We start from the raw sequence: 25,528 nt of genomic DNA, 5'->3' as shown, positions 1-25,528 counted from the left end.
CGAAAAAATCGCACTTCACTTAAAACCGTGTAGCTAATACACAAATAAAGATATCTGCAATCGGGAAATGGCGTCGTAATCAGCTGATCTGTGCGAACCGAAGCGGATTCCCCTGGAATCAACTGGAGCCGCGCAATTCAAACAGTCCGCATATTTTTTGAACAGACCTCATATAAAACAAATTTAGTAATCTCTCAAATAATGTATTAGTCATACTATTTACAGTACAAGTTAATGTCTATCATACTCAGTTGTTTTGTTTTTTTCTGGCAATCATTAGGTCAGTAAGCTTGAAGGTGGAATTAAAGTCTCTTGTGCTAAAGCTAGAAAAATGTTAATAATTATAAGACATTGTTTGCTTTGTCTTTTTTATTATTCTGTTATTTGGTGCATTGTTTAGTTAAATAAAAAATTTATTGTACTCGTGCAGTTAGTTTAAAAAGTAGGCTTAAATTTCGACATTAGCCAAGAGTAAAAAAATATGAGATCATGTGCGAGTGATATGTTTCTTGTTTCTCAGGTATATTCTTTGTTTAATATTATAATATTAACTGAAATGAAAAAATTAGAAACTGATAACATCAGCAAATGAAGAAAATAATAATCAAACTTCTTCATAAAGTATACTTGAAACAGCTTGTGCATTATGTAATTTAATATATTAATATTAGCTACACTTTTCTCAAGTGATTTACATGTGTGGCAGGATGATGAGTGAGGTTCAGATCAGAGGGCAGTATTCATTAGAGGTGAAAACATTTCCTAAATGTTTTACTATATTAATCAATACTATCTTAATTGTTGATCCAAACATTTTATAAATATTTTACTATATTCATGATGGATATCTATTAATTATCAATTGAAACATTTTTCAAATATTTTACTGTATTACTAATGGATGTTTTAATCTATTGATTACAGTTTAAAATATTTTCCAAATGTTAGTAATGCATATCATTTTATTATAAATTGTTTTCTTTACTGCATTAACAAAACATTAAAACATTATTTATTAAAGCCTGTTATTTATTAGTTCAACAGTTGAATAATGCAATGATTTTTCCAGTTTATCAAATAAGATAGTTCAGTACATGGTAGTTAGTAATCTGTAAATCCATGAGTTAATATAGTCATTGAGCTCGTAATTAATTATCTGTACATCTACAAATTAATGTAGTCATTCAGCTGGTAATTTGTTATCTGTAAATCTTTGAGTTAATGTTGTCATTGAGCTGTTAGTTAGTTATCTGTAAATCCATGAGTTAATATAGTAATTGAGCTTGTAATTAGTTATCTGTAAGTCCATGAGTTAATGTAGTCATTGAGCTGTTAGTTGGTTATCTGTAAATCCGTCAGTTAATATAGTGATTGAGCTGGTAATTAGTTGTATGTAAATCCATGAGTTAATATAGTCATTGAGCTGGTAATTAGTTATCTGTAAATCCATGAGTCAATATAGTGATTGAGCTGGTAATTAGTTATATGTAAATCCATGAGTTAATATAGTCATTGAGCTGGTAATTAGTTGTATGTAAATCCATGAGTTAATATAGTCATTGAACTGGTAATTAGTTATCTGTAAATCCATGAGTCAATATAGTGATTGAGCTGGTAATTAGTTATATGTAAATCCATGAGTTAATATAGTCATTGAGGTGTTATTTATCTGTAAACCATGAGTTAATATAGTAATTGAGCTGGTAATTAGTTATCTGTAAGTCCATGAGTTAATGTAGTCATTGAGCTGTTAGTTGGTTATCTGTAAATCCATCAGTTAATATAGTGATTGAGCTGGTAATTAGTTATATGTAAATCCATGAGTTAATATAGTCATTGAAGTGTTAGTTATCTGTAAATCCATGAGTCAGTATAGTGATTGAGCTGGTAATTAGTTATATGTAAATCCATGAGTTAACTAACACCTCAATGACTATATTATCTGTAAATCCATGAGTCAGTATAGTGATTGAGCTGGTAATTAGTTATATGTAAATCCATGAGTTAACTAACACCTCAATGACTATATTATCTGTAAATCCATGAGTTAATATAGTAATTGAGCTGGTAATTAGTTATCTGTAAGTCCATGAATTAATGTAGTCATTGAGCTGTTAGTTGGTTATCTGTAAATCCGTCAGTTACTGTAGTCATTGAGCTGGTAATTAGTTGTATGTAAATCCATGAGTTAATATAGTCATTGAGCTGGTAATTAGTTATCTGTACATCTACAAATTAATGTAGTCATTCAGCTGGTAATTTGTTATCTGTAAATCTTTGAGTTAATGTTGTCATTGAGCTGTTAGTTAGTTATCTGTAAATCCATGAGTTAATATAGTAATTGAGCTGGTAATTAGTTATCTGTAAGTCCATGAGTTAATGTAGTCATTGAGCTGGTAATTAGTTGTATGTAAATCCATGAGTTAATATAGTCATTGAACTGGTAATTAGTTATCTGTAAATCCATGAGTTAATATAGTCATTGAGCTGGTAATTAGTTATATGTAAATCCATGAGTTAATATAGTCATTGAAGTGTTAGTTATCTGTAAATCCATGAGTCAGTATAGTGATTGAGCTGGTAATTAGTTATATGTAAATCCATGAGTTAACTAACACCTCAATGACTATATTATCTGTAAATCCATGAGTCAGTATAGTGATTGAGCTGGTAATTAGTTATATGTAAATCCATGAGTTAACTAACACCTCAATGACTATATTATCTGTAAATCCATGAGTTAATATAGTAATTGAGCTGGTAATTAGTTATCTGTAAGTCCATGAATTAATGTAGTCATTGAGCTGTTAGTTGGTTATCTGTAAATCCGTCAGTTACTGTAGTCATTGAGCTATTAGTTAGTTATCTGTAAATCTATGAGTTAATGTAGTGATTGAGCTGGTAATTAGTTATATCTAAATCCATGAGTTAATATAGTCATTGGGCTGTTAGCTAGTTATCTGTAAATCCAAGAGTTAATATATTCATTAGATGGTAGTTTGTTATCTGTAAATCCATGAGTTAATGCTTTCATTAAGATGGTAGCTAGTTCTGTAAATCCAAGAGTTAATATATTCATTAGATGGTAGTTTGTTATCTGTAAATCCATGAGTTAATGTTGTCATTAAGATGGTATCTAGTTATCTGTAAACCCATGAGTTAATGTAGTCATTGAGCTATTAGTTAGTTACCTGTAAATTCATGAGTTAATGTAGTCATTGAGCTGTTAGTTAGTTATCTGTAAATCTGTGAGTTAATATAGTCATTTAGCTGTTAGGTATCTGTAAATCCATGAGTTAATGTAGTTCCTGAGATGGTAGTTAGTTATCTATAGATATCAAAGGATAATGGAAGGATTCTGGTAATATATTCACAGGTACATGAGAAACTTTCGTCAGTGTGCATCCTCTGAAGCGATCAGTTTTCTGCAACACCATGAAAAGATAAAGTGGGTGCTAGAATTCTTGGAGGAGAGAGAACCCCAGTTAGTAAGTGAAACATCTATTTTAAGTAAAACCACTTTGTGTGAACAATGTTAAAAAGAACCTTTAAGTGTCATAAAATTTACAGATAGTCTCTGGTGTTTTAAAGTTAAATTATTTTACCTGAGTTTTGTATAAGTCTATACAGATTGTTTTTGTGAGCTTATATTATCAAGTAAGTTTAATTATTAAATAACTTATGAAAATAATAAAGATGTTTTTGTGTGGTATTGGTCCGAATTCTGGACTCACATAATAGAAAGACTGGCGTACAACCTTTGTTAAATGTTTTATGCTAGTTTAATACTAGGAAACATTGTATTCTAGTTTCTGGAAACTTAAGAGGATATGAGTTTGAAGTAGTTGGTTTTGTGTTTTATGACTTTAGCTAACAATGTCAAAGTAATACTGGAAAATATGTGCTCTTTAACTTTCAAAGTATGAGTTTGTTTTTAAACTGTTCACTTCAGGTTGGGTACATGTTATTGATGAAAGTTTGTATTTTTGACTTGAATAACAACAACTTGAAGGAAGTGACTGAGAAAATAGGTAAAGTGCATAATTGTGGTGAATGGTAATATTGTTTTAAATATTTCTTGTTTAATTTAGGTATTATAGATCCACTGTGTTATGGGCATAGAAATAGCTTAGAAAAAAGTGTATCTGGAGGTTATGGTAACTGTAGGTTTAACAGATTTAATAGAAGTAAAACTTAGCCTAACATTGGGAGTTAGTCTCAAACATCGTCTTAATTGTACAAAAAAGTATTTAAAAGGGAAGCATTGATAAAATTATTAATTTTACAACTGTGATATAATTAATTAAATAGTAGTTTATTCTTATAATTTTTCTTTTTCCCAAAAAAGAAAAAATTAAGAGAAACTAAAGTTGATTATGTGAAATGTGTGTATATCTGCAGTAAATTCTATAACCTGTGTGTACAGTAAATCATGTAATGTTTGTGTGTGTATACAATAAGTCCTGTTACAGATTACTGGACATATTGTACACTGTGTGTGTGTGTGTGTGTACAGTAAGACCTTTTACTTTGATATTTGTGCAGTTTCTGAAACTGATTGGTTTGTTTGAAACATTGGTGATAATGCATAGAAACTTTTGAATCAAATATAATATTTCATATGATGTGTTACTTTAATTCTTATGTAATATTCTTTATAAGCATATGACATAATAGTCACCTTCATGTGTGCTTAGTGGTAGATATTCAACATTATTTTCTTTCTTTGAATAGGTTCTAAACTTGTGGAGTATTATCACCACCCTCACAGTAATATCCGAGACCGTGTGGGATGTATACAACATTATCCAATATCTCCTACATCCCAAGTCTCAGTGTACTGTGCCTGATGTCCTAGAATGTTTGTACTGCATTGGTTCATTCTTATTACATTTCAAGAATAAATATAAAATAAATCATGGGTAAGTAATGTGGGTAGGCAACCTATAAGATAAATACATGAAACAATATCATTTTACTGTTAAGAACTGGACTTGACAGCATTTATCTCCTTGCCTGCATTTTGTGATATGAAATCTAAAACTGATAAGTGACATCTGTCTTTTACTGTATCGTTTGTTCAGTGATAAGGATACATCTCTCTTTATCATTTCATTCTACTTGATGAATGCTAGGAATATATTTCAGTAATCGTAGAAGGAGCATGTGTTTTATGAGATATATTATGTCACTGAGATATATGTGTAGGAAAAAGTTGAAAGATGTCAAAGTTACAAAGAACAGTTTTGTTATTTTGGGAAAGGTAAAATATCTACATGGTTTTGTGGAGATTGTATTTTTATTTATCATCTTTAGTTTATTTGTTAAATTAAATTTCAAAAATGACTGTAATAATAATGCAAGCTCAACTCTCACATTAGTGTGTCATGTGGCCAAAACAACCTACAAGTGACACTGTGCATTATTAACAGGAGTGATAATTTCGAGGTTTTTCGTCTTCTGTAATTCACCCTGTGTTATCCAAACTGTCATGTATTATCAGTATATGTGCTCTACTGAACTCTTACTTTATCTACATCTTTTAAGGCAATTCATTAATAAATACACAAGATATGAAATTTCCAATTTTCATTGCATCCCCCCCTAAAAGTATGGAATATTTATTTGATAGAAAAACGTACTTCAGTCATACTTCGCTTTTATGTTGTTATTGTTTTTAAATTTGGTCCACTAATAGACCATTTCAACCTACAATTAGGTGTCAAATTTGGTTGAAGTATAAGTTACATCTGTAAAGTCATTCAACAACAACTGCTCAGATTTGACAAAACATTTTTGCACAAGTCTACACAAAAACCCACATGAGCTGTTAGTCTAATATGTTTACTACAGCTGCACCTAATAATAAAAACATTTTTTTTACTCACTACCTTTCTCCAAGCTGATGTGGTCTGGCTATTTAATAAATGAATGTTTATTATTGCAAGTGTAGCTACCAATGTGGCTGCTAATTTTAATTTCATTCCTTGAAGTTAGACACTCGGTTCTTTTTGAGAGAATCTTTTTCTACATTTAAGGTCTATTTCATTAGGTAGTAATTCATCAATAATTTAATTTTAATTTGTTATCAAACAGAATACACATCAGTAAGAATTATCCATAGCACATTATGCATAGTACAACTGGGGAGGATTTGTGTGCAGAATGTGTATCCAAGAAAATGTAAATATCATATGTTACAACTAAGTAGACACCTTATGGATGACAACACATGAATAATATGGAGAAAAAAATCAAATTAAAGAAATAATGAAATATAGAGACTGTGTAACTGAATGTTATTTGTTATCTTTATAGAAACAGTTGAATATATGCTAGTGAATATATCATAGTTAACTAATAATCTATAGCTTAATACATCAGATATCTCAGTAACATTTTAATAAGATAACTGTAAAGTAACAAACAGTGGAACATATGCTAGTGAATGTATCATACTTAACTAATAATATGTAACTTAATATATCAGATATCTCAATAACGTATTAGTAAAATAACTAAAGTAACAAACAGTTGAACATATGCTAGTGAATGTATCATACTTAACTAATAATGTGTAACTTAATACATCAGATATCTCAATAAGGTATTAGTAAAATAACTGTAAAGTAACAAACAGTTGAACATATGCTAGTGAATGTATCATACTTAACTAATAATGTGTAACTTAATACATCAGATATCTCAGTAGTGTATGCTAGTGAATATATCATACTTAACTAGTAATCTGTAGGAAACAAATGCTACAGGAAAAAAATAAAGACCGAAGGTAAAGGTGAACATAATAGAATAGGATTAGTAGTTTTGTTTTGAAACTGTTGACGTCCAGACAACAGTTCATTACTGAGATATTAATGTTATGAAGAATATGTAACATTCATTTATTTGAATATGAGCTTATATCAGACAACAATACATTACTGAGATATTGTTATAGAGAGTGTGTAACATTAATAAGTTCAAGTATGTGCTTATATCACTAAAATTGTGCTGCAGTACAGATAAGCTGATTAATTACTAACAGTAATGGAGTGTATGGTTAGCAACGACTCCGGTGTATTGGATCTCAATTGTTATAGTAGAGGAAACATACACATTTAACTGATAAATGATTATTATCAATGGGCAATTTAAACTTAAGAAACATTTGTGAAAAGTGTTGCAGTAAACCCTGTTTATTTCTTTATATTTTAAGAAATAAAATTCTTATTGTTTGGCTTCAGTCTTCACTACAGGTTATTTTATGCCCTTCACATCTATGAAAACCTGTGGTCTGGAACCACTTGTGACATGACTGCTCTCCAAGAACAATTTCCTGGACAACAGAGCATTTTGAAATATGGGTCAGTGATGTTCTGTCATGCTTCATTAACTTTAAGAGGGAAGAGATTCAAAGTATCTGTCAATCATTATTTATTTTAAATATGTTGTGTGTTTGTATTATGTATAAAGTAATTTTCAGAACAGTTTTATGTTATCTATAAATTAATACTGAAAATTAATTTGCTTACATCCACTGAAATGAAGTGCATTCATATTTTCAGAGCAAACAAATAGAGGACATAAATATACTTTAGTAAACATTTTGCACAATAACAAATTAAATTCTTATGAAAGTTTTTGAAAAAGTTTATTAGTTCATTTATTGATAATATTGAGTGCACTAAAGTAAACTAAATCAACAAATGTACACAAGTTTGTTATTTATCTCTTTATTGAACATTGGCCTTACTTAATAATAGCTAGACTAATATTAGGCTTAAGACAAGTGTACTTGTTGATTTTGTTGTCTGTAATTAGAAATAAAGATTCTACCTTAATTGCAAATGTTTTGAAGGGCTGTCTAAGTCTTTAAAGTAGTTTTAAATACAGTTTTGTGTTGTTATCTAAAAATTACAAATTTTGAAAATTAGGTTATTGTCTTTGACAGTTTCATTAGTACAAATGTTTAAATATTTCCATCAAATTACTGAGTCCAAAACATCTGTTATCCCTAATACAGATATAACCAAAACTATCAGGTTGTCCCTTAAGTAATGTTCAATTTCAGGTTCAGAAAGAGAGAAAGGATTTCAAATGCTTTTAACATTATTTAATCAATAATGTATGTTTCATTATTATTAATTTCTTCCTGCCAATGATTCACAAGCTTCTGAATGCCATTTCTATAAAATTCTTGGGCTTTGGAGGAAAATAAAGTAGAGAGGGTAGTTTTGGCATTTCAATGTGTTCTAAGCTTTTTTCCATCAAGATAGTTCTGCAAACTTCAGAATAGATTATAATCGGATGGGGCAAGGTCTGGAGAATAAGGAGGATGTGGAACTTTCCCATTCTAGCTGTTCAATCTTTGTACATGTGATCCTTGCTGTATGGGGCTGTGCATTATCCTGGTGTAATACAACACCTTTATCATTGATCAAAGCAGGCCTCTTTTCTTTCAGTGCAATATTCAAGTGCTCTAACTGTTGACAATAGAAATCTGATGTAATTGTTGCATTGAGTTGCAGCAACTCAAAGTGGATCACACCAACAATATCCCACCAAATGCTGAACAAGACTTTCCTAGGGTGGAGGTCCATTTTTGGCTGTGATTTAGCCAGTTTACCTGCACTGAGCCATTGTCTGCAGCACTTAACATTTTTATAATATATCCATTTTTCATCTCCAGTCAGTAATCTATCCAAAAAAGGTGAGTTATGTTCACGAAAGTGCAGAGAAGTGCAAATGTCCACTCTTGCTCTAAGGGTGGCTTCTTTAAAATAATGGGGACGAATTTTTCAAGTTTTGACACCTTTCCAGGCTATTGCAGATGATGGTAAACTGTTGAATGGGTTTAATTAAGCTTCTGTGCTAGTTCTTCAACTGTTATAGTACAATCTTCATCAAGTGCAGGCAGCAGCAAGTCATCATTAAACTCAGCAGGATGACCTGAACATGGCACATAATTTAAGCTGTAGTCACCAGAACTGACTTCTGAAAGCACCTTCAACATTTTCTTTCATTGAAAGACTCCACATCATAAACTGTTGAAGTGAGGGTGAGCACCATGGTGAGAGCAAAAGAGCTGCCTGAGGCCTTTAGAAAGAAAATTGTAGCAGCTTTGAGTCTGGTAAGGGATTTAAAAAAATCTCAAAAAATTTGAAATCATCTGTTCCATTGTCTGGAAAATAGTTAACAAGTGGAGGTCTTTCAAAACAACTTCCAACATGCCCAGGTCTGGTCTTCCAAGCAAGTTCACCCCAAGAGCAGACTGCAAGATGCTAAAAGAGGTCTCCAAAAATCCTAAAATGTCATCACGGAACCTACAGCAGGCTCTGGCTACTGTTAATGTGAAAGTGCATGCTTCTACAATCAGAAAGAGACTGCACAAGTTTAACTTGCATGGGAGGTGTGCAAGGAGGAAACCTTTGCTCTCTAAGAGAAACATCAAGGCCAGACTGAAGTTTCCCAGAGAGAATGTAGACAAAGACCAGGATTTCTGGAATAATGTTCTTTGGAGAGCCAAATACAGCATTCCAGGAAAAGAACCTCATACCAACTGTGAAGCATGGAGGTTTAAGTGTCATGGTTTGGGGCTGCTTTGCTGCAGCAGGACCTGGACAGCTCACAATCATAGAATCCACCATGAATTCTACTGTGTATCACAGGGTGCTTGGGAAGTATGAGTCCATCTGTAAGAAAATTAAAGCTGAAGCAGAACTGGACCCTGCAACATGACAATGACCCAAACCATATCAGTAAATTTACCAAGGACTGGCTGAAAACTAAGAAATGGAGAGTTCTGGAATGGCAGAGTCAAAGCCCAGATCTTAATCCCATTGAGATGCTGTTATGGTGACTTGAAACGGGCTGTACATGCAAGAAACCCCTCAAACATCTCACAGCTGACAGAATTCTGCATTGAGGAGTGGGGCAAACTTTCTTCAGACCGATGTAAGATACTGGTAGATGGCTACAAGAAGTGTCTCACTGCAATTATTTCAGCCAAAGGGGGTAACACTAGCTACTAGGGGGTAGGGTGTCCTAACTTTTTCCTCAGAATGTGCATTTTTGTAAATTACATTTACAGAAGATCTTGAAAAGTCTTTTCTTCAGTTTTTAGTTTAGTTTAGTTATAATTGTTTAGTTATATTCCTATAATCTCTCAGTATTGTTAAAATTAAGATTAAATATCAATATATCCAAAAAATGTTACAAAAATACACAGGCTTTCATAGGGTGTCCTAACTTTTTCACATGACTGTATATCCACATAAAGGTTCTCACACAAAATAACAAATACCTTTGTAACAGTTTTAACTTGAAAACTTTTATGTGGACATGCATCGTTCAGAATAAATATAAGTTTGCATTTTAAAATTATTCATAAAAATGGAAACCCCATGGTAGATGAATAAAGGATTTATTTTAGGCTTGGTTGTTTAGATGTATTTGAAAATTAATCATAACTTGTAGACAGTTATTTAAGACAATTATTAGTGTGGTTGTTCTTTTGTTTAACTGTCACTTTCTTAATCAGCAGCTTACAGTGATAGCCTAAAGGTCAGATACTTATACGAATGTAGTAATTTTAACTCAATGATCAAGGTTATGTTAGATACATAGTGTAGTATTATAACTATATGATCAAGTTATGTTATATAGTAATGTAATAATATAACTATATGATAATGTTATGTTAGATAGTACTGTAATATTGTGACTATATGATCACGTTATGTTAGGTAGTAGTGTGATATAACTATATGGTCACCTTATGTTAGATAGTACTGTAATATTGTAACTATATGATCATGTTATTTTAGATAGCAGTATGATATTATAACTATATGATCATGTTATTTTAGATAGTACTGTAATATTGTAACTATGTGATCATGTTATGTTATAAACATGGTGTAATTTTGTAACAATATGATCATGGTTATGTTAGATACATAGTGTAGTATTGTAACTATATGATCATGTTATGTTAGATAGTAATGTAATTTTGTAAATATGATCACGTTATGTTAGATAGTAATGTAGTATTGTAATTATATGATAATGTTATGTTAGATAGTAGTGTGATATTATAACTATATGATCATGTTGTGTTAGATAGTAGTGTAATGTTATAACTATATGATCATGGTTATTTTAGATAGTAGTGTGATGTTATAACTTTATGATCATGTTATGTTAGATAGTAGTGTAATATTATAACTATATGATCATGGTTATTTTAGATAGTAGTGTAATATTGTAAATATATGATCATGGTTATGTTAGATAGTAGTGTAATATTGTAAATATATGATCATGGTTATGTTAGATAGTAGTGTAATATTGTAAATATATGATCATGTGATGTTAGATAGTAGTGTGATATAACTATATGATAATGTTATGTTAGATAGTAGTGCGATATTATAACAATATGATCATGTTATGTTAGATAGTAGTGTGATATTATAACTATGAGATCATGGTTGTGTCATATACATAGTGTATTTTTGTAGTTGTGTGATCATGTTATGTTAGATAGTAGTGTAATATTGTAAATATATGATCATGTTATGTTAGATAGTAGTGTAATATTGTAACTGTAACCTTATGTTAGAAACATGGTGTAAGAAGCAAGTTGCATCTTTTAGTTGAACATGTAGTTTATTTCACTCCGCTACTCTCCAGGATGAAAGGTCTCACTGTACGATTTACTCATGAACAAATGAGGATTTTGAACCATACTTTACAACCAAATGATGTAATCAAGATTATAGCCTTTGCAGGTGAGTTACTCTGGTGACCAGATTGTAGTTTGTGATGTACATGTAGTAATCTAAGAAAACTCGTTTCTTGTCAAGCTTGAAAACACTGGTATCTGTCAACCAAATAATACTTATCCAAGTTTTCCAGTCATGTTGGGCACTTGATTAGCAATCTATAGATTGCAGGTTTTGAATCCCATCACAAAACATGTTTGGATGTTGTTAAGTGATAGTTAATCTCACTGTTCATTGATAAAGATTAACTCCTACATGTTTGGATGTTGTGAAGTGACAGTCCTAGTTTTCATTGATAAAGTATACCCCAACATGTTTGGATGTCGTGAAGTGACAGTTAATCCCACTGTTCATTGATAAAGTTTACCCCAACATGTTAATAGTGTCCATTAGCTGTAGCTCTAGTCTCTCATTTCAAAATTGAGGAAATCTTTACAGATAATCCTTTAGTATCTTTGTTTGAAATTCAGAACAAATAAACTTAAAATTGTTTCTGGATCAAAACAGTATTTTTCATTTCTAATATAAGATGTTTATATTGTTTTCAGAATAGTGTGTTGTACTATATTACCTTTTTCTGGTAATGAGATGTGGTCGACAAATCCTTTGGACAGAAGTATGTTTAACTTCATGTCATACATCTTCAAGAATTGCTAATTAATTTATGTGACAACTCCAATGATATATTTACCTGCCTCTGTTTAAACAAATGCTTTTACTTAGTTTATGGCAATTTTTAGACCAACTTGACCAACATGGAGTGTATTTATGGTGTACATTCATACATGTATATGTATGCATGTAATTTTGTATAATTTTGTAAAAATTAATAAAGTTAATGACTCCATATTGACCCAGAGTCATGTGAGTTTTTATTATGTGAAATGCCAGAAAATACTAACTTGTATAAATAACATTCAGGAACAGGTAAAACATCCACTTTGATTCAGTATACCAAGATGAGGCCTGGTTTGAAGTTTTTGAGTGTTGTTTACAACAAGTAAGTTGTACTTTTTTATGGTCATACAGTTTGCCATTTGTTTTTAACCCTGTGAAACATTCCCACAGATACTAATTGGTTTAATTACATATAACATTGAAATACGTGTTAATATTGTTTCATTTTATGAAGGATACAACTTTTATTATTATATGCATTTAATGTTACTTCTATTAAAAACTATCAAAAATCTTAGGATTTTTTAAACATATCTAAAAAGATATCTAAACTGACATTTATAGAGTTAAATAAAAGAGATGTTATAAAGTTAGCCAATGTTTGATGACAATCTGTGGTGTATGTAACCCTCAAACAGCAGGATGGTTGTAAGTAGCAGCATCAGTTGATGATAGCTGTCATTTAAGGGTTAGATGTCCAAAAAAGCATATTGTTGATTTAAGATTTCAAAACATTGGTATTTTGTGAATCTTACCTTTAAATCTGGCAGATGTTTTGGTCTAAGGTTAATTGTTTAACAAAAAACAACCCCCAGGGGTGTTCAAAGATTGAGCAGTCATCCTTCACCCAAGTCTACCAGTTCTACTCAAGAAATTTAAAATATACAGATCAGTTTGTATCAGAAATAGTTATGAAACCATTTATCAATGCTCCTTTTATTTTTAAAGATCAGTGAACGAACTTGCAAAGAAAACTTTTCCACCAAATGTTGAGTGTCGTACTGCACATTCTCTAGCCTGGGAAGGAATAGGAAAATAGTAAGTGAAATTTCTGTTCTCTAATCTCATTTTCAGCAGGAAAGTTGAGTGAAAATCTGTCATTTTCATAATTTTTCTCCAGTTAGAACTATTATCTTTATTGTTATTCTATAGTTAGGAAAGTCCTAATAATGTTGAATGAACATCTGTCATCTTTATTGTTATTCTATGTCACATTGTTTTCATAATATGTAGTGTTTCATTGTTTTATGTGCACCCATTCATATTCTTCCTTTAACTATCTTGCCACAGATAGATGAAACTAATCATGCCACAACATTTAGAATTTAATTAGATTATTGTCATTGTATATGGATAAACTTAGCATCAAAATGTGATTAATAAGTGAGTTTCTAATACTATATAAATGTTAAGTTTGTAATATTAGAAGGAGGTATTTTAAAACAATCCTCAAGCTACCTTATTAAGATAACTGTTACAGTTACTCTCTATGCATGCCCTCTTCTGAGAAGTACAGAATTTAATGTAAATAACTCAGTATAGGTATTACTCAGGCAAAGCATAATTTTTATATCTTTCAATTTCATATATCTATGGAGGTATGAACTAGAAAATGAGACTCTCTTGCCAAGCTCACCTGTCACATCCTGTCTTTTACGAATTGCCTTTTATTCTCAACATTTTATATTAATATTCCAAACAGAATACCCAAGTTTCAATCTATTAAATGACATATTATGTTTATTTCTGTACAGCGTTATTTAATTCGTGTCCAGGGCTCAAATGTTCTTGGTGGTATTTTTATATCTACTAGCTTGGCTGAATTTTTTATGGATCTTATTGCATTGTTAGAAAGCCATGGGAATTAGAGTTGTAACAGGAAATTGTCTTCTCTTTGTATATTTTTATTATTTTCATCACTTAAGTAAATAAAGTTCTTTGGTGCAGTAGTACCATTAGTGTAATAAAATAGAAGTATGCTGAGTTTCATTGAAGGTTGAGAACACAGGAACGAGAGAATTCATGTGAGTTTCAACCTTCTTCTTCTTCATCAGTGTTCTATATTTATTATTATATAAATAACTAGTTAGAAACTTGTGAGGTTAGATTATGCAATGAGAAAAAAAACAGAGGAAATTGCTCCAGAGATGTGCTCATGAGCAGCTTGTGCATTGCATAATTTGAACTATAATATCAGTTGCACATTTGCCAAATGATTTATGGTTGGTGTGGTGGTATTATTGGTTAAACAAAGTTAAAGGGCAATGAAACAATAACATTTAAGTATAAATAGATGTTGCAAGCTTTAAACTGTTTAGATAAATGAAGGTTGTTCTGTGTTATAACTTCTAGAAAGAAAAATAATTTTGATTTACTTCATATTTGTTTATGGTGGTTATGAGGTTGGACAAATGGATATAGTTAGGAAAGAGGAAGTATCATGGTGGTTATGAGGTTGGACAAATGGATATAGTTAGGATAGAGGAAGTATCATGGTGGTTATGAGGTTGAACAAATGGATATAGTTAGGATAGAGGAAGTATTATGGTGGTTATGAGGTTGAACAAATGGATATGGTCAGGATAGAGGAAGTATCATGGTGGTTATGAAGCTCATCAAATGGATATAGTTAGGATAGAGGAAGTATCATGGTGGTTATGAGGTTGAACAAATGGATATAGTTAGGATAGAGGAAGTATTATGGTGGTTATGAAGTTCATCAAATGGATATTGCTAGGATAGAGGAAGTATCATGGTGGTTATGAAGTTCATCAAATGGATGTAGTTAGGATAGAGGAAGTATCATGGTGGTTATGAAGCTCATCAAATGGATATAGTTGGGACAGAGGAAGCATCATGGTGGTTATGAAGCTCATCAAATGGATATAGTTGGGATAGAGGAAGTATCATGGTGGTTATGAAGTTCATCAAATGGATATAGTAAGGATAGAGGAAGTAGCCAGTGAAAGATAAACGTTTATTGAGAAAATGATTGATATTTGTTTTGGAGTTTACAGAAATTATACAAATTAAAATTCAGGATTTTCAAACAAAGAAAAGTACTTCAAATCTTGAATGAAAATCACTTTGCACTCAAAGAAGCCAACACTCTGACTCCATATATCTATACATATATGCTAAAAAATTGATTTTTATCACACAAAAGACCAATAATTTTGTGAAGGTACATGAACCCTATTAAAAATTATAGTATGGAAGCTAATGGTTACTTCAACAGAATCCATAGCATAGTTTAAAAATGAGTAGTGTTCCATTGTTCCATGTACTTACTCATGTTGTTTCTTATAAATATGTTGTTCCAGCATTACAAATAAACTCGCACGTAATCTTCCTTTATAATGTATAGTTGTTCCATTGCTTCATGTCAGTTTAGTCATGTTATCTTAGAATTACCTTTTTTCTGTGTTGTAACTACAGAACAAATGAAATGGAGATTCATGCTAGTTACTTAGTTACAGTTGAATTAGATGGGTAGTGTTTTGTATCTAACATTTGTTATTGGTGTGTGATCCATGAATTATTTATATTTACAGCTATCGTCGTAAACTGACAAGCAAACTACGTCCCATAGATATCATGAGTAAATTGTATAAAGCTCCTAAAACATATGCAAAAAAACAGAGGTATGCCAGTGCTGTACTTGCTACCATTAATAGTTTCATGGCTACAGTTGATGATGATATAACTGTGGCACACGTACCTCAACACTTAGTGGACTGGGATGGTGAAACTCTTCAACTTATAGGAGACACAGAAAGACTTGTAAGCAGTTAGATTTTATTCAGCTGTCTTTTGAAAAGTTACGGAAATTGAATGTTATACAAGTTTTCCAGGAACTTCTTGACAGAAGCTAGACAGTTTCTTGATGGTATAACTAGAAAGAACAATATGTGTCTGAAATTTTTAATGTAGTGAACTGAAGCTTGTTCAGTTAGTGTGTTAAAACAATATCTTATTTTGTTTTGGTGATAGTTAAATGGCTGAGAAATGCATGAAATGTGTTTAATGAATGTTCAGAGAAGATATTATCTCATTGTGTTCATAGTAATTATTGTCACCTGGATATTTGTTAGCTATAAAAACATCTTTCTCATATAATCCTGACATTCGTTTCATGTAAATCAGCTTACTATTGAATAGAGAATGCTCCAACCATTGGAGAACAGTTTAGAAACTTAAGATGCTAGGGAACCATGCAAGAGTTGTGTTGTTGTTGCAATAATTCTTAAGTAAAATCTTATCTGACTGCAAAATAAATTCATTTTTTACTTTTAATGCTAGAAATAATGAATGTATAATTCAGTTTAATTATTATTAGGACTGTAATAAGCATATTACCATATAAAGTTTGACAGTATTAGTTTTAATTATTAGTAGGACTGAAACAAACATATTACCAGATACAGTTTGATAGTGTTGATTGTAATTATTAGTAGGACTGAAACAAACATGTTACCAGATATAGTTTGACACTATTAATTTCAATTATTATTATTAGGACAGAAACAAATGTATTACCAGAGGTAGTTTGACACTATTAATTGTAATTATTATTAGGACTGAAACAAACGTATTACCATATATAGTTTGACACTATTAACTGTAATTATTACTAGGACTGTTACAAGCATACAACCACATGAATTCAACAGTTAATTTGCATAATGTACTGATGGTACCACCAGAACTACTGATTTATGTCTAATTGGAAACCCTTTATTTTAGAGGTAATGCTTACAAATGAAACAAAGCATTCCCTTATTGCTTAAAAATATGCTACAAAGAACAGTAACACATGTTAAACAGAATAGAAAGTATACTGTTTGTGTTCATATAATTGATGTTACATGCAATTAAGTATATACAGTAAGAAAGTATTGCTAGAGCACCATATTTCAGCCAGTTAAAATGACTGCAGGCAACTTAAAATAATTTTGTATTTAATAGTAACCATTCTAAATAGTTCTCAGTTGTGTTTTTAACATAAAATTGTTGACTAATTAAAATTAGTCATGGGGGGTAGATTTACTTCTTTTTTGATATTAAAATTAATTTTAGTACATTTTTCATGTTAAAAATACTTCCCTGACATTTTGTGTGCTAGGACTTCATCACATTTTACTGTTACTTGTAGACATTAACCCTCCTTGTTCCATCATAATGGTATGCTCCACTGCATGAAGGGATGCTTATGTACATTGTTTTGTTGGTGTGTACGGGTTTCTTATGATAAACAACTTTGGTTTAAATTATTTGAATTATACAGCTCATAAAGTGGAATGTTCTATAAAATCATACACTATAGATGAACTTGTGTTTAACACACATCAAACAAGCATTTGAACACAACCATGTTTTATTATAATATTTCTTTACAGGCTGTGGCAGATGATGCACAAGGCCTTTGGAACAAAATGGCTAACCAAAGTGACAATGAAGTGTACATCACACATGACGTTTATCTAAAACTGTACCAGCTCACTCATCCTCGGCTAGAAGGTTACGACTGTATTTTAGTTGATGAGGCACAAGATTGTAATGGTGGTCAGTGTATTCATTTATCAACTTGTTAAACAAACAAAAATACTTTAAATATCAAATTGTAGGTTGAGCTAAAGTATAATATTCAAAAAAATTAAATGAGTTAAATGTCTCAAAACAATAGAGGTAAACAGAAAAATACCTAAAGGAATATGTGGTGTGATGAATATAGATATTATTCTGGAGGGGGTAATGGTTTGGTATTTATAACATAATTGAATCTTAACGTGACAAAATATTCTTTATCTGTATGAAAGGGAAAACAGTTTTCTTCACAGTGAAGTGAGATGTCTAGTATTAGTTGTAAAACATGCACTGACCGAATTCCTTTTCTTTAGCCATGTTGGACTTACTGCTGTCACAGCCTTGTCCTAAAATCCTAGTGGGTGACCCTAACCAGCAGATCTATGCCTTCCGTGGAGCTGTGAATGCACTGAATTCTGTCCAGAGTTCCCAAATGTTCTATCTCACAAGGGTGAGGATCAGTAACATGAATATTGTCTTCCATAGCCATTCAGTGTTTTTATTAAAGCAAATGAGTTCCAACATATTTGCTTTATTTTGTCAATGTTACAAGCTAATGTGCTATAATTAAACTGATGTTCAGTAAAATTTGTTTCCAAGTAATTGTTTTTAGTCCATTTGCTTTGTATGTAACATAATCATCAGGTTATTCTGAAGTATGTATCTAAAAATGCTTATTCCAGTCCTTTCGGTTTGGTCCAGAGATAAGTTATGTGGCTTCCTGTGCTCTTGAAGTCTTGAAGAAGATTCACAATAAGACCATAGTTGGAGGCACCCAAGAAGGTATGTGACAACATTTGTCATTGTAAATTTTAGTAGTACTTGATGATGACATGGTACTTTAGTAGTGCTTGATGATGACGTGGTACTTTAGTAGTGCTTGATGATGATGTGGTACTTTAGTAGTACTTGATGATGACATGGTACTATTGTAGTGCTTGATGATGACATGGTACTATAGTAGTGCTTGATGATGACGTGGTACTTTAGTAATACTTGATGATGACATGGTACTTTAGTAGTGCTTGATGATGACGTGGTACTTTACTAGTGCTTGATGATGACATGGTACTACAGCAGTGCTTGATGATAACGTGGTACTTTAGTAGTGCTTGATGATGACATGGTACTTTAGTAGTGCTTGATGATGACGTGGTACTTTAGTAGTGCTTGATGATAATGTGGTACTTTAGTAGTACTTGATGATGACATGGTACTATTGTAGTGCTTGATGATGACATGGTACTATAGTAGTGCTTGATGATGACGTGGTACTTTAGTAATACTTGATGATGACATGGTACTTTAGTAGTGCTTGATGATGACGTGGTACTTTACTAGTGCTTGATGATGACATGGTACTACAGCAGTGCTTGATGATAACGCGGGTACTTTAGTAGTGCTTGATGATGACGTGGTACTTTAGTAGTGCTTGATGATGACGTGGTACTTTAGTAGTGCTTGATGATGACGTGGTACTTTAGTTGTGCTTGATGATGACATGGTACTTTAGTAGTGCTTGATGATGACGTGGTACTTTAGTAGTGCTTGATGATGACATGGTACTTTAGTAGTGCTTGATGATGACGTGGTACTTTAGTAGTGCTTGATGATGACATGATACTTTAGTAGTACTTGATGATGACGTGGTACTTTAGTAGTGCTTGATGATGACATGATACTTTAGTAGTACTTGATGATGATGTGGTACTTTAGTAGTGCTTGATGACGACGTGGTACTTTAGTAGTGCTTGATGACGACGTGGTACTTTAGTAGTGCTTGATGATGGCGGTACTTTAGTAGTGCTTGATGATGACGCGGGTACTTTAGTAGTGCTTGATGATGACGTGGTACTTTAGTTGTGCTTGATGACGACGCGGTGGTACTTTAGTAGTGCTTGATGACCCACGCGTGGTACTTTAGTAGTGCTTGATGACGACGTGGTACTTTAGTAGTGCTTGATAACGACGTGGTACTTTAGTAGTGCTTGATGACGACGTGGTACTTTAGTAGTGCTTGATGATGACGTGGTACTTTAGTAGTGCTTGATGATGACGTGGTACTTTAGTTGTGCTTGATGATGACGTGGTACTTTAGTTGTGCTTGATGATGACGTGGTACTTTAGCTGTGCTTGATGATGACGTGGTACTTTAGTAGTACTTGATGATGACATGATACTTTAGTAGTACTTGATGATGACGTGGTACTATAGTAGTGCTTGATGTTTTATATTTCAGTTATGTGTATATTTAGAATGATCCTTTCATTTATAAACAAACTAAAATGTAAATATCTTGATAAATTGCTGTTTCAGAAGTATGAAGTCTGGCTTATAATAATTATCCATACATGGACAAATGTATTGATACATCACCAGTGCTTTTTTTGAGGGAAGTATTTAGTTTAAGGATCACTTGTACTTTGGGATTAGTTGATTGAAGAATATTCATGATGTTTCTCTGATGCTGTAGGATCCAGGTAACACTAAGATGTTAGCATATTCAGGAACATTTTAACTCTGGAATTTTGTGGTTATAAATCTTATTAATATATTCAAAAATATTTTTGTTGATTATTGCTGGAGTTCCAGAAGGCATTTTTAATCAAATTTTTTTTAATATTTATAACTTCATCATGAAATTTAGAATAAGAGTTAGTGAGTTTATTTGCCCTATGAATTAGAATATTTACTAACTTATTTTTGTAACAATTAGGTACGAATGTGCTGAAAAACAGTACAGATAAAACAATGTTGGTTTGTGGAGTTCAAGCTGTTCTGGTTAATGACATTTAGATCTAAGAAAGTCACCTATTTGTTTTTCAACTGTAAACATGACAGTCTCAAGATTTAGTTTTGTTAAAAAGAAATTGTAACAGTTAAATTCTGTGCTGAAGGCTATTGAATGTTTGAGTATGGTTTTGACTAAAGTTTGCCATATTTTTCTTTGTTAATTGTCTGAAAGCATAATGTTTGAGTATTGTTGAAAGTACCTATGTGGGAGGTTGGTTTCTGATCTGAATTACCAGGTACACAACAGTCACTGATAATATCCAACTTATAGAAACTACTTGTAATCCACTTTTACCATTAAAGTGAGGTACGGTATTATTGGATGTTAGAATTTCACTATAGTTAAGTAAGACTTTTTCTTCTAACTGAATATTGTGCTAGTTAACAATATTTGTGGACCAATTTCCTGTATTTACAGGAGCAGTTAATGGCTCTAAAGTGGGTCAGATTTGTATAATCGCTAGATGTAATTTGACACTCCTTAATGAAGCTGTCCGTCTCTGCTGTGGAGAGGAACGCTACGAAGGTGAACCATCTACAGTAAGAGGAGCTTTCGTTGGGGTAAGAAACAACAGTATCTTATCTTGAAAGTGTAACAGAAGGGAATTAAATGTTAATATCATGTTGATTATTTTCCTATAGTTACTAGTACTTGGTAAAAAAAGTTAATTATGCCCAGCTTGCCAAAACTAAGTTTTGAAATATTTTTGTATTGTCATAATCTATGATTTATAAAATTTATTGTTCTGTTGTTTGTGAAGCATTAATGTGTTATGCTTTGTTACTTGTAAAGTACTGCCTTTTTTATTTTTTTGTAGTTTATAAAACTTTGATTCAGTGACATGTTTCAGGCCTTATTTGGTTTAATAATTAGAAAGTTGCATTGTTTTACTGACTGATGTGTTTCAGGCCTTATCTGAATATGGTATCAGAAACTAACTAATATTTTAGTTTTCTTGATTTTATACATTTTTTTCAGATAAAATAAGTTTAACCTTACATGACTATATCATTTATTCAGAAATATCATTGATTTTAAATTTAATTGGAAAAAAGTTTTGAAGTGGAAAAGTGATGAGCAAAAGTTTTAGCTATAGGGTTTTGTTTTCCAGGGTTTGAAAGGATATGGTCTAGAACAGATTGTTGATATGTATAGGTTGATGACCATCAACAGGGATATCTCACCAGAGGGTAATATTTAAATTTTGTTATTCTTTTGTGTTAAAAAATATTTGACATGTGAAGAAAGTGTTCTTTTTTAAAATACCAGTTTCTGTTTTTATTAGTGATTAAATTGCAATTTTTAGGAAATTCATCATGATAGTGTAGTTTTCTACTTATGTAAAAGAGAAGTAAGTTTGTATCTTAGAACAGCTGGTATTAACATTTTTATTGATACGCAGAGAACAATGTTTTGACCTTCCTAGGTCATCTTCATGTTAACAAAAAGAGTCAGCAAATGATTGTTGCCCAGCACGTCTCAGGGATGAAAGTATAAATGGGTATGGGATTGTAGGGGGCATTGCAGGTGGATGTTAGATTATTAATTAGTATAGATATAAAGGTGTCCTTTTATATTGGTTTGATTTTGGTTTTAGTTGCTGTGTAAGTAGGGCTTCTTTGATTTTGCATTTGTTTATATTTGTTTCCCTACTTAGTATCTGAGTGTTTTCTATGGTTATGTTATGTTTATTTGACTTGCAGTGTTCAAAAACTTGTGAAGGTGTTTTTTTATGTTCTTTGAATCTTGTTTCCATTTTTCTGCTTATTTCTCTACATTCAACCATGTTAACTCAATACGCTCCAACATTAAGTTCATCTATAAACAGGAAAAAACTAACCAAATAGCATTTCTTTACCTCAAGATCACTAGAACTGATACACAATTCAAAACAAAAATCCACAGAAAAGTCATCCAACTGGATTATACATTCCATGGAACTCGGCACATGAAACAAAACAAAAACTTAACATATTAAGAAACCGAATAAATACAGCCACAAAACAATGCTTACCTGATAAAGTTAATGATTAAATCAACAAAATAAAACACTTCATCAGCATCAACACATTTTCTCCAAAAACTGTGGAAAAAATTATACGTACACACCTAGATAAACAACAAACAAAACAATGGTAAATTACTAGATACAACAAACTACAAAACCTTACACTGCTGCATATCATATGTTCCTGACATCAGGAAAAAAATAACCAACATTTAGAAAAAACTCATAATAAAACACAACATTCCAGTAAACACTTAGTTTGTGTAAAAATTACATTGACAAACACACCACCAACATGCTTTATAAAATACAATGCAACAACTATCACAACTTCTATATTGGAAAATTAAGCAGAAAAATGGAAACTAGATTCAAAGAACAAAAAAAACAAAACACACCTTCACATGTTTTTGAATGCTGCAAATCAAATAAATGCAACATAACTATAGAAAACACATAGATACTAAGTAGGGAAACAAATATAAACAAATGCAAAATCAATGAAGCCCTACTTATACAACAACTAAAACCAAAATTAAATCAATATAAAGAAATACCTTTATACCTATACTAATTAATAGCCTAACATCCACCTGCAATGCCTCCTACAATCTTGTACCTGTTCATACTCTCGTTCCTAAGACGTGCCCAGCAATGGTCGGTTGCAAACTCTCTTTGTTAACCTGAAGATGACCTAGGATGGTTAAATCATTGTTCTCTGCTTTATTAGTAAAAGTGTTAATACCCATACCAACTGTTCTAAGATACGTTTTCATTTCAAGTGGGTTTCTTGTCATCAAGAAGTTTGTGTATATTTAATAGCAGCAGTAGCTATTGGGTATTAAATTGTTTCATCTCATTTAACAGCTTGAATTGTTTTGTTTCTTCACATCAGTCAACATCACTAATAAACTAATAGGTATGTTATTTTGGTTTGTAGATGGTAAGTTTTATATTTTAAAGAGAAATGTTCTCTTTCAGATCTGCAAGATATTAAAGATAAGTTCATCAGAGGGTTCAAAAGAATGGAACATTTGTATGAGTATGCTAAAAACACCAGTGATGTGGAGCTTTTAAATAAGATTCGGTTTGTTCGCCAACATAGAGAGAGAATACCAGAATATGTAGAAACTATAAAAACAAAATGCACTTTTCCCATGTATATGGCTAGTGAGTTATTATCATCTTCCTATTTTTATAAATTCATGTATCATTATTTTTATTGATATAAAACTTCTTCCCTGATGTATCGTTATTTAGGGTTAATGTGAAGCTTCTTCCCTGATGTGTTGTTATTTAAGAAATGTAAAGCTTCTTCCCTGATGTTTTGTTATCTAGTATTAGTATGAAACTTCTTCCCTGATATGTTGTTATTTAGGATTAATGTAAATTTTCTTCCCTGATGTGTCAGTATTTAGTATTAATTTAAGTTTTCTCAACTGATGTATTGTTACTTAAGACTAAGATATATCCACAAAACATTTCCTGTCAATTTAGTATCTTTTTTTTTTTTTTGTTAAAGAATTTTTATAATAATGTAAATTAATTCTAATCTAATCTAGTAATCAAAATCTATAAATCCACATGTCATTAGTGTAGCTTTTATAAAGTATGGCCTATATCTGATAGAGAGAAAAATTATCACTGAAATTTCTGGACATTTTTTGCTTTAATTTTGTTAGGACTAAACTTTGTTGAACTTAATACTATCCATAATAATGTTAAGCAGAATGTCTACTAAAGTATACCTACATAGATTGAAATGAATCACATGCATTCATGTTTAGATAGGAAGGATATGTACATTTTCAGGACAGATAAATACTGAGATTTATTATCACAGATGAACTTTTATTTTTGTACCCTAATATGGGAAAGTTTTGCTCTAGTTTTGCACAGCAGTAGTAAACACTAGAAGCTCATACTGATATCCAAGTCATTTGTGATTTTCTAATGCTATGGCCAACTTATTGTTTGGAATTTTATTTTCTTTAAAAAATGTAGATACTTGCATTTCCTTAAATTGCAAGATTTATCTTGATTCATATTTAAGTACCTGAATAAATATGTATTTACAATGCAGTGTTTAATGCTACTCTTTGACCTGTAATATTTCACATTGTTTGTATGGTTGGCTTCAATGAAGGCATTTGTAGTTTGATATTTCAGTATTTTCTTCTATAATCTAGATGTGGTTTTCACTACAGCTCATAAATCCAAAGGTTTAGAATTTAATACCGTATGTTTGAAAGATGACTTCACTATTGACAATATTCCTTACCAAGAACCATCACAGATGAGTATGTTTTTGTTATGAATATCTTTTGTAATTACTTCTTAACATTATTAATTTAAGATTTACTGCACATAATTTATTTGAAATTGTCTTTGAAAACTATTGACTTGTGATGTAAATATTTTGTGTAGACACTGATCCTAACTGCAGTTTAAACTTTACAGTTTTACTGACTGAATATTTACAGCGTATAGTTTCAATTTTCTGTCATTATTAAGTCACTCTAGCTAATTTGATTAATGAGAACTTGTACAATATTTAACTGTAATTTGAAAATTTCAAAATTAAAAATATTTTATTTAATAGTTAGATTGATAGATGGCAGGAGTAGTTGATTAGAATGTATAAAAATTAAATAGTATTATGTAAAAATCATAAAA

General features: G+C 31.3%; 1 protein-coding gene across 9 annotated transcripts in view; it reads left to right on the top strand.

Annotated features, from left to right (window-relative positions):
* Window positions 1–25,528, top strand: part of LOC143239001 (F-box DNA helicase 1-like) — a 39,463-nt gene that overhangs the window by 9,140 nt on the left and 4,795 nt on the right. For 7 of the 9 annotated variants that reach the window (XM_076479706.1, XM_076479705.1, XM_076479708.1 and 4 more), the window contains exons 4-17: window positions 3,377–3,488; window positions 4,735–4,922; window positions 7,245–7,364; window positions 11,695–11,792; window positions 12,708–12,786; window positions 13,413–13,502; window positions 16,019–16,247; window positions 17,864–18,029; window positions 18,365–18,501; window positions 18,734–18,833; window positions 21,262–21,404; window positions 21,956–22,034; window positions 23,834–24,022; window positions 25,042–25,152. In XM_076479706.1, the coding sequence (XP_076335821.1) occupies window positions 3,377–3,488; window positions 4,735–4,922; window positions 7,245–7,364; window positions 11,695–11,792; window positions 12,708–12,786; window positions 13,413–13,502; window positions 16,019–16,247; window positions 17,864–18,029; window positions 18,365–18,501; window positions 18,734–18,833; window positions 21,262–21,404; window positions 21,956–22,034; window positions 23,834–24,022; window positions 25,042–25,152 (1,841 nt within the window). The remainder of the gene's footprint in view (window positions 1–3,376; window positions 3,489–4,734; window positions 4,923–7,244; window positions 7,365–11,694; window positions 11,793–12,707; window positions 12,787–13,412; window positions 13,503–16,018; window positions 16,248–17,863; window positions 18,030–18,364; window positions 18,502–18,733; window positions 18,834–21,261; window positions 21,405–21,955; window positions 22,035–23,833; window positions 24,023–25,041; window positions 25,153–25,528) is intronic. The other 2 variants (XM_076479712.1, XM_076479711.1) reach the window with 2 other exon arrangements.

The sequence above is a fragment of the Tachypleus tridentatus genome, chromosome 13, assembly GCF_004210375.1.
Source record: "Tachypleus tridentatus isolate NWPU-2018 chromosome 13, ASM421037v1, whole genome shotgun sequence".
Classification (NCBI taxonomy): Eukaryota; Metazoa; Arthropoda; class Merostomata; order Xiphosura; family Limulidae; genus Tachypleus; species Tachypleus tridentatus.
This window is presented reverse-complemented; position numbering and strand designations above follow the sequence as displayed.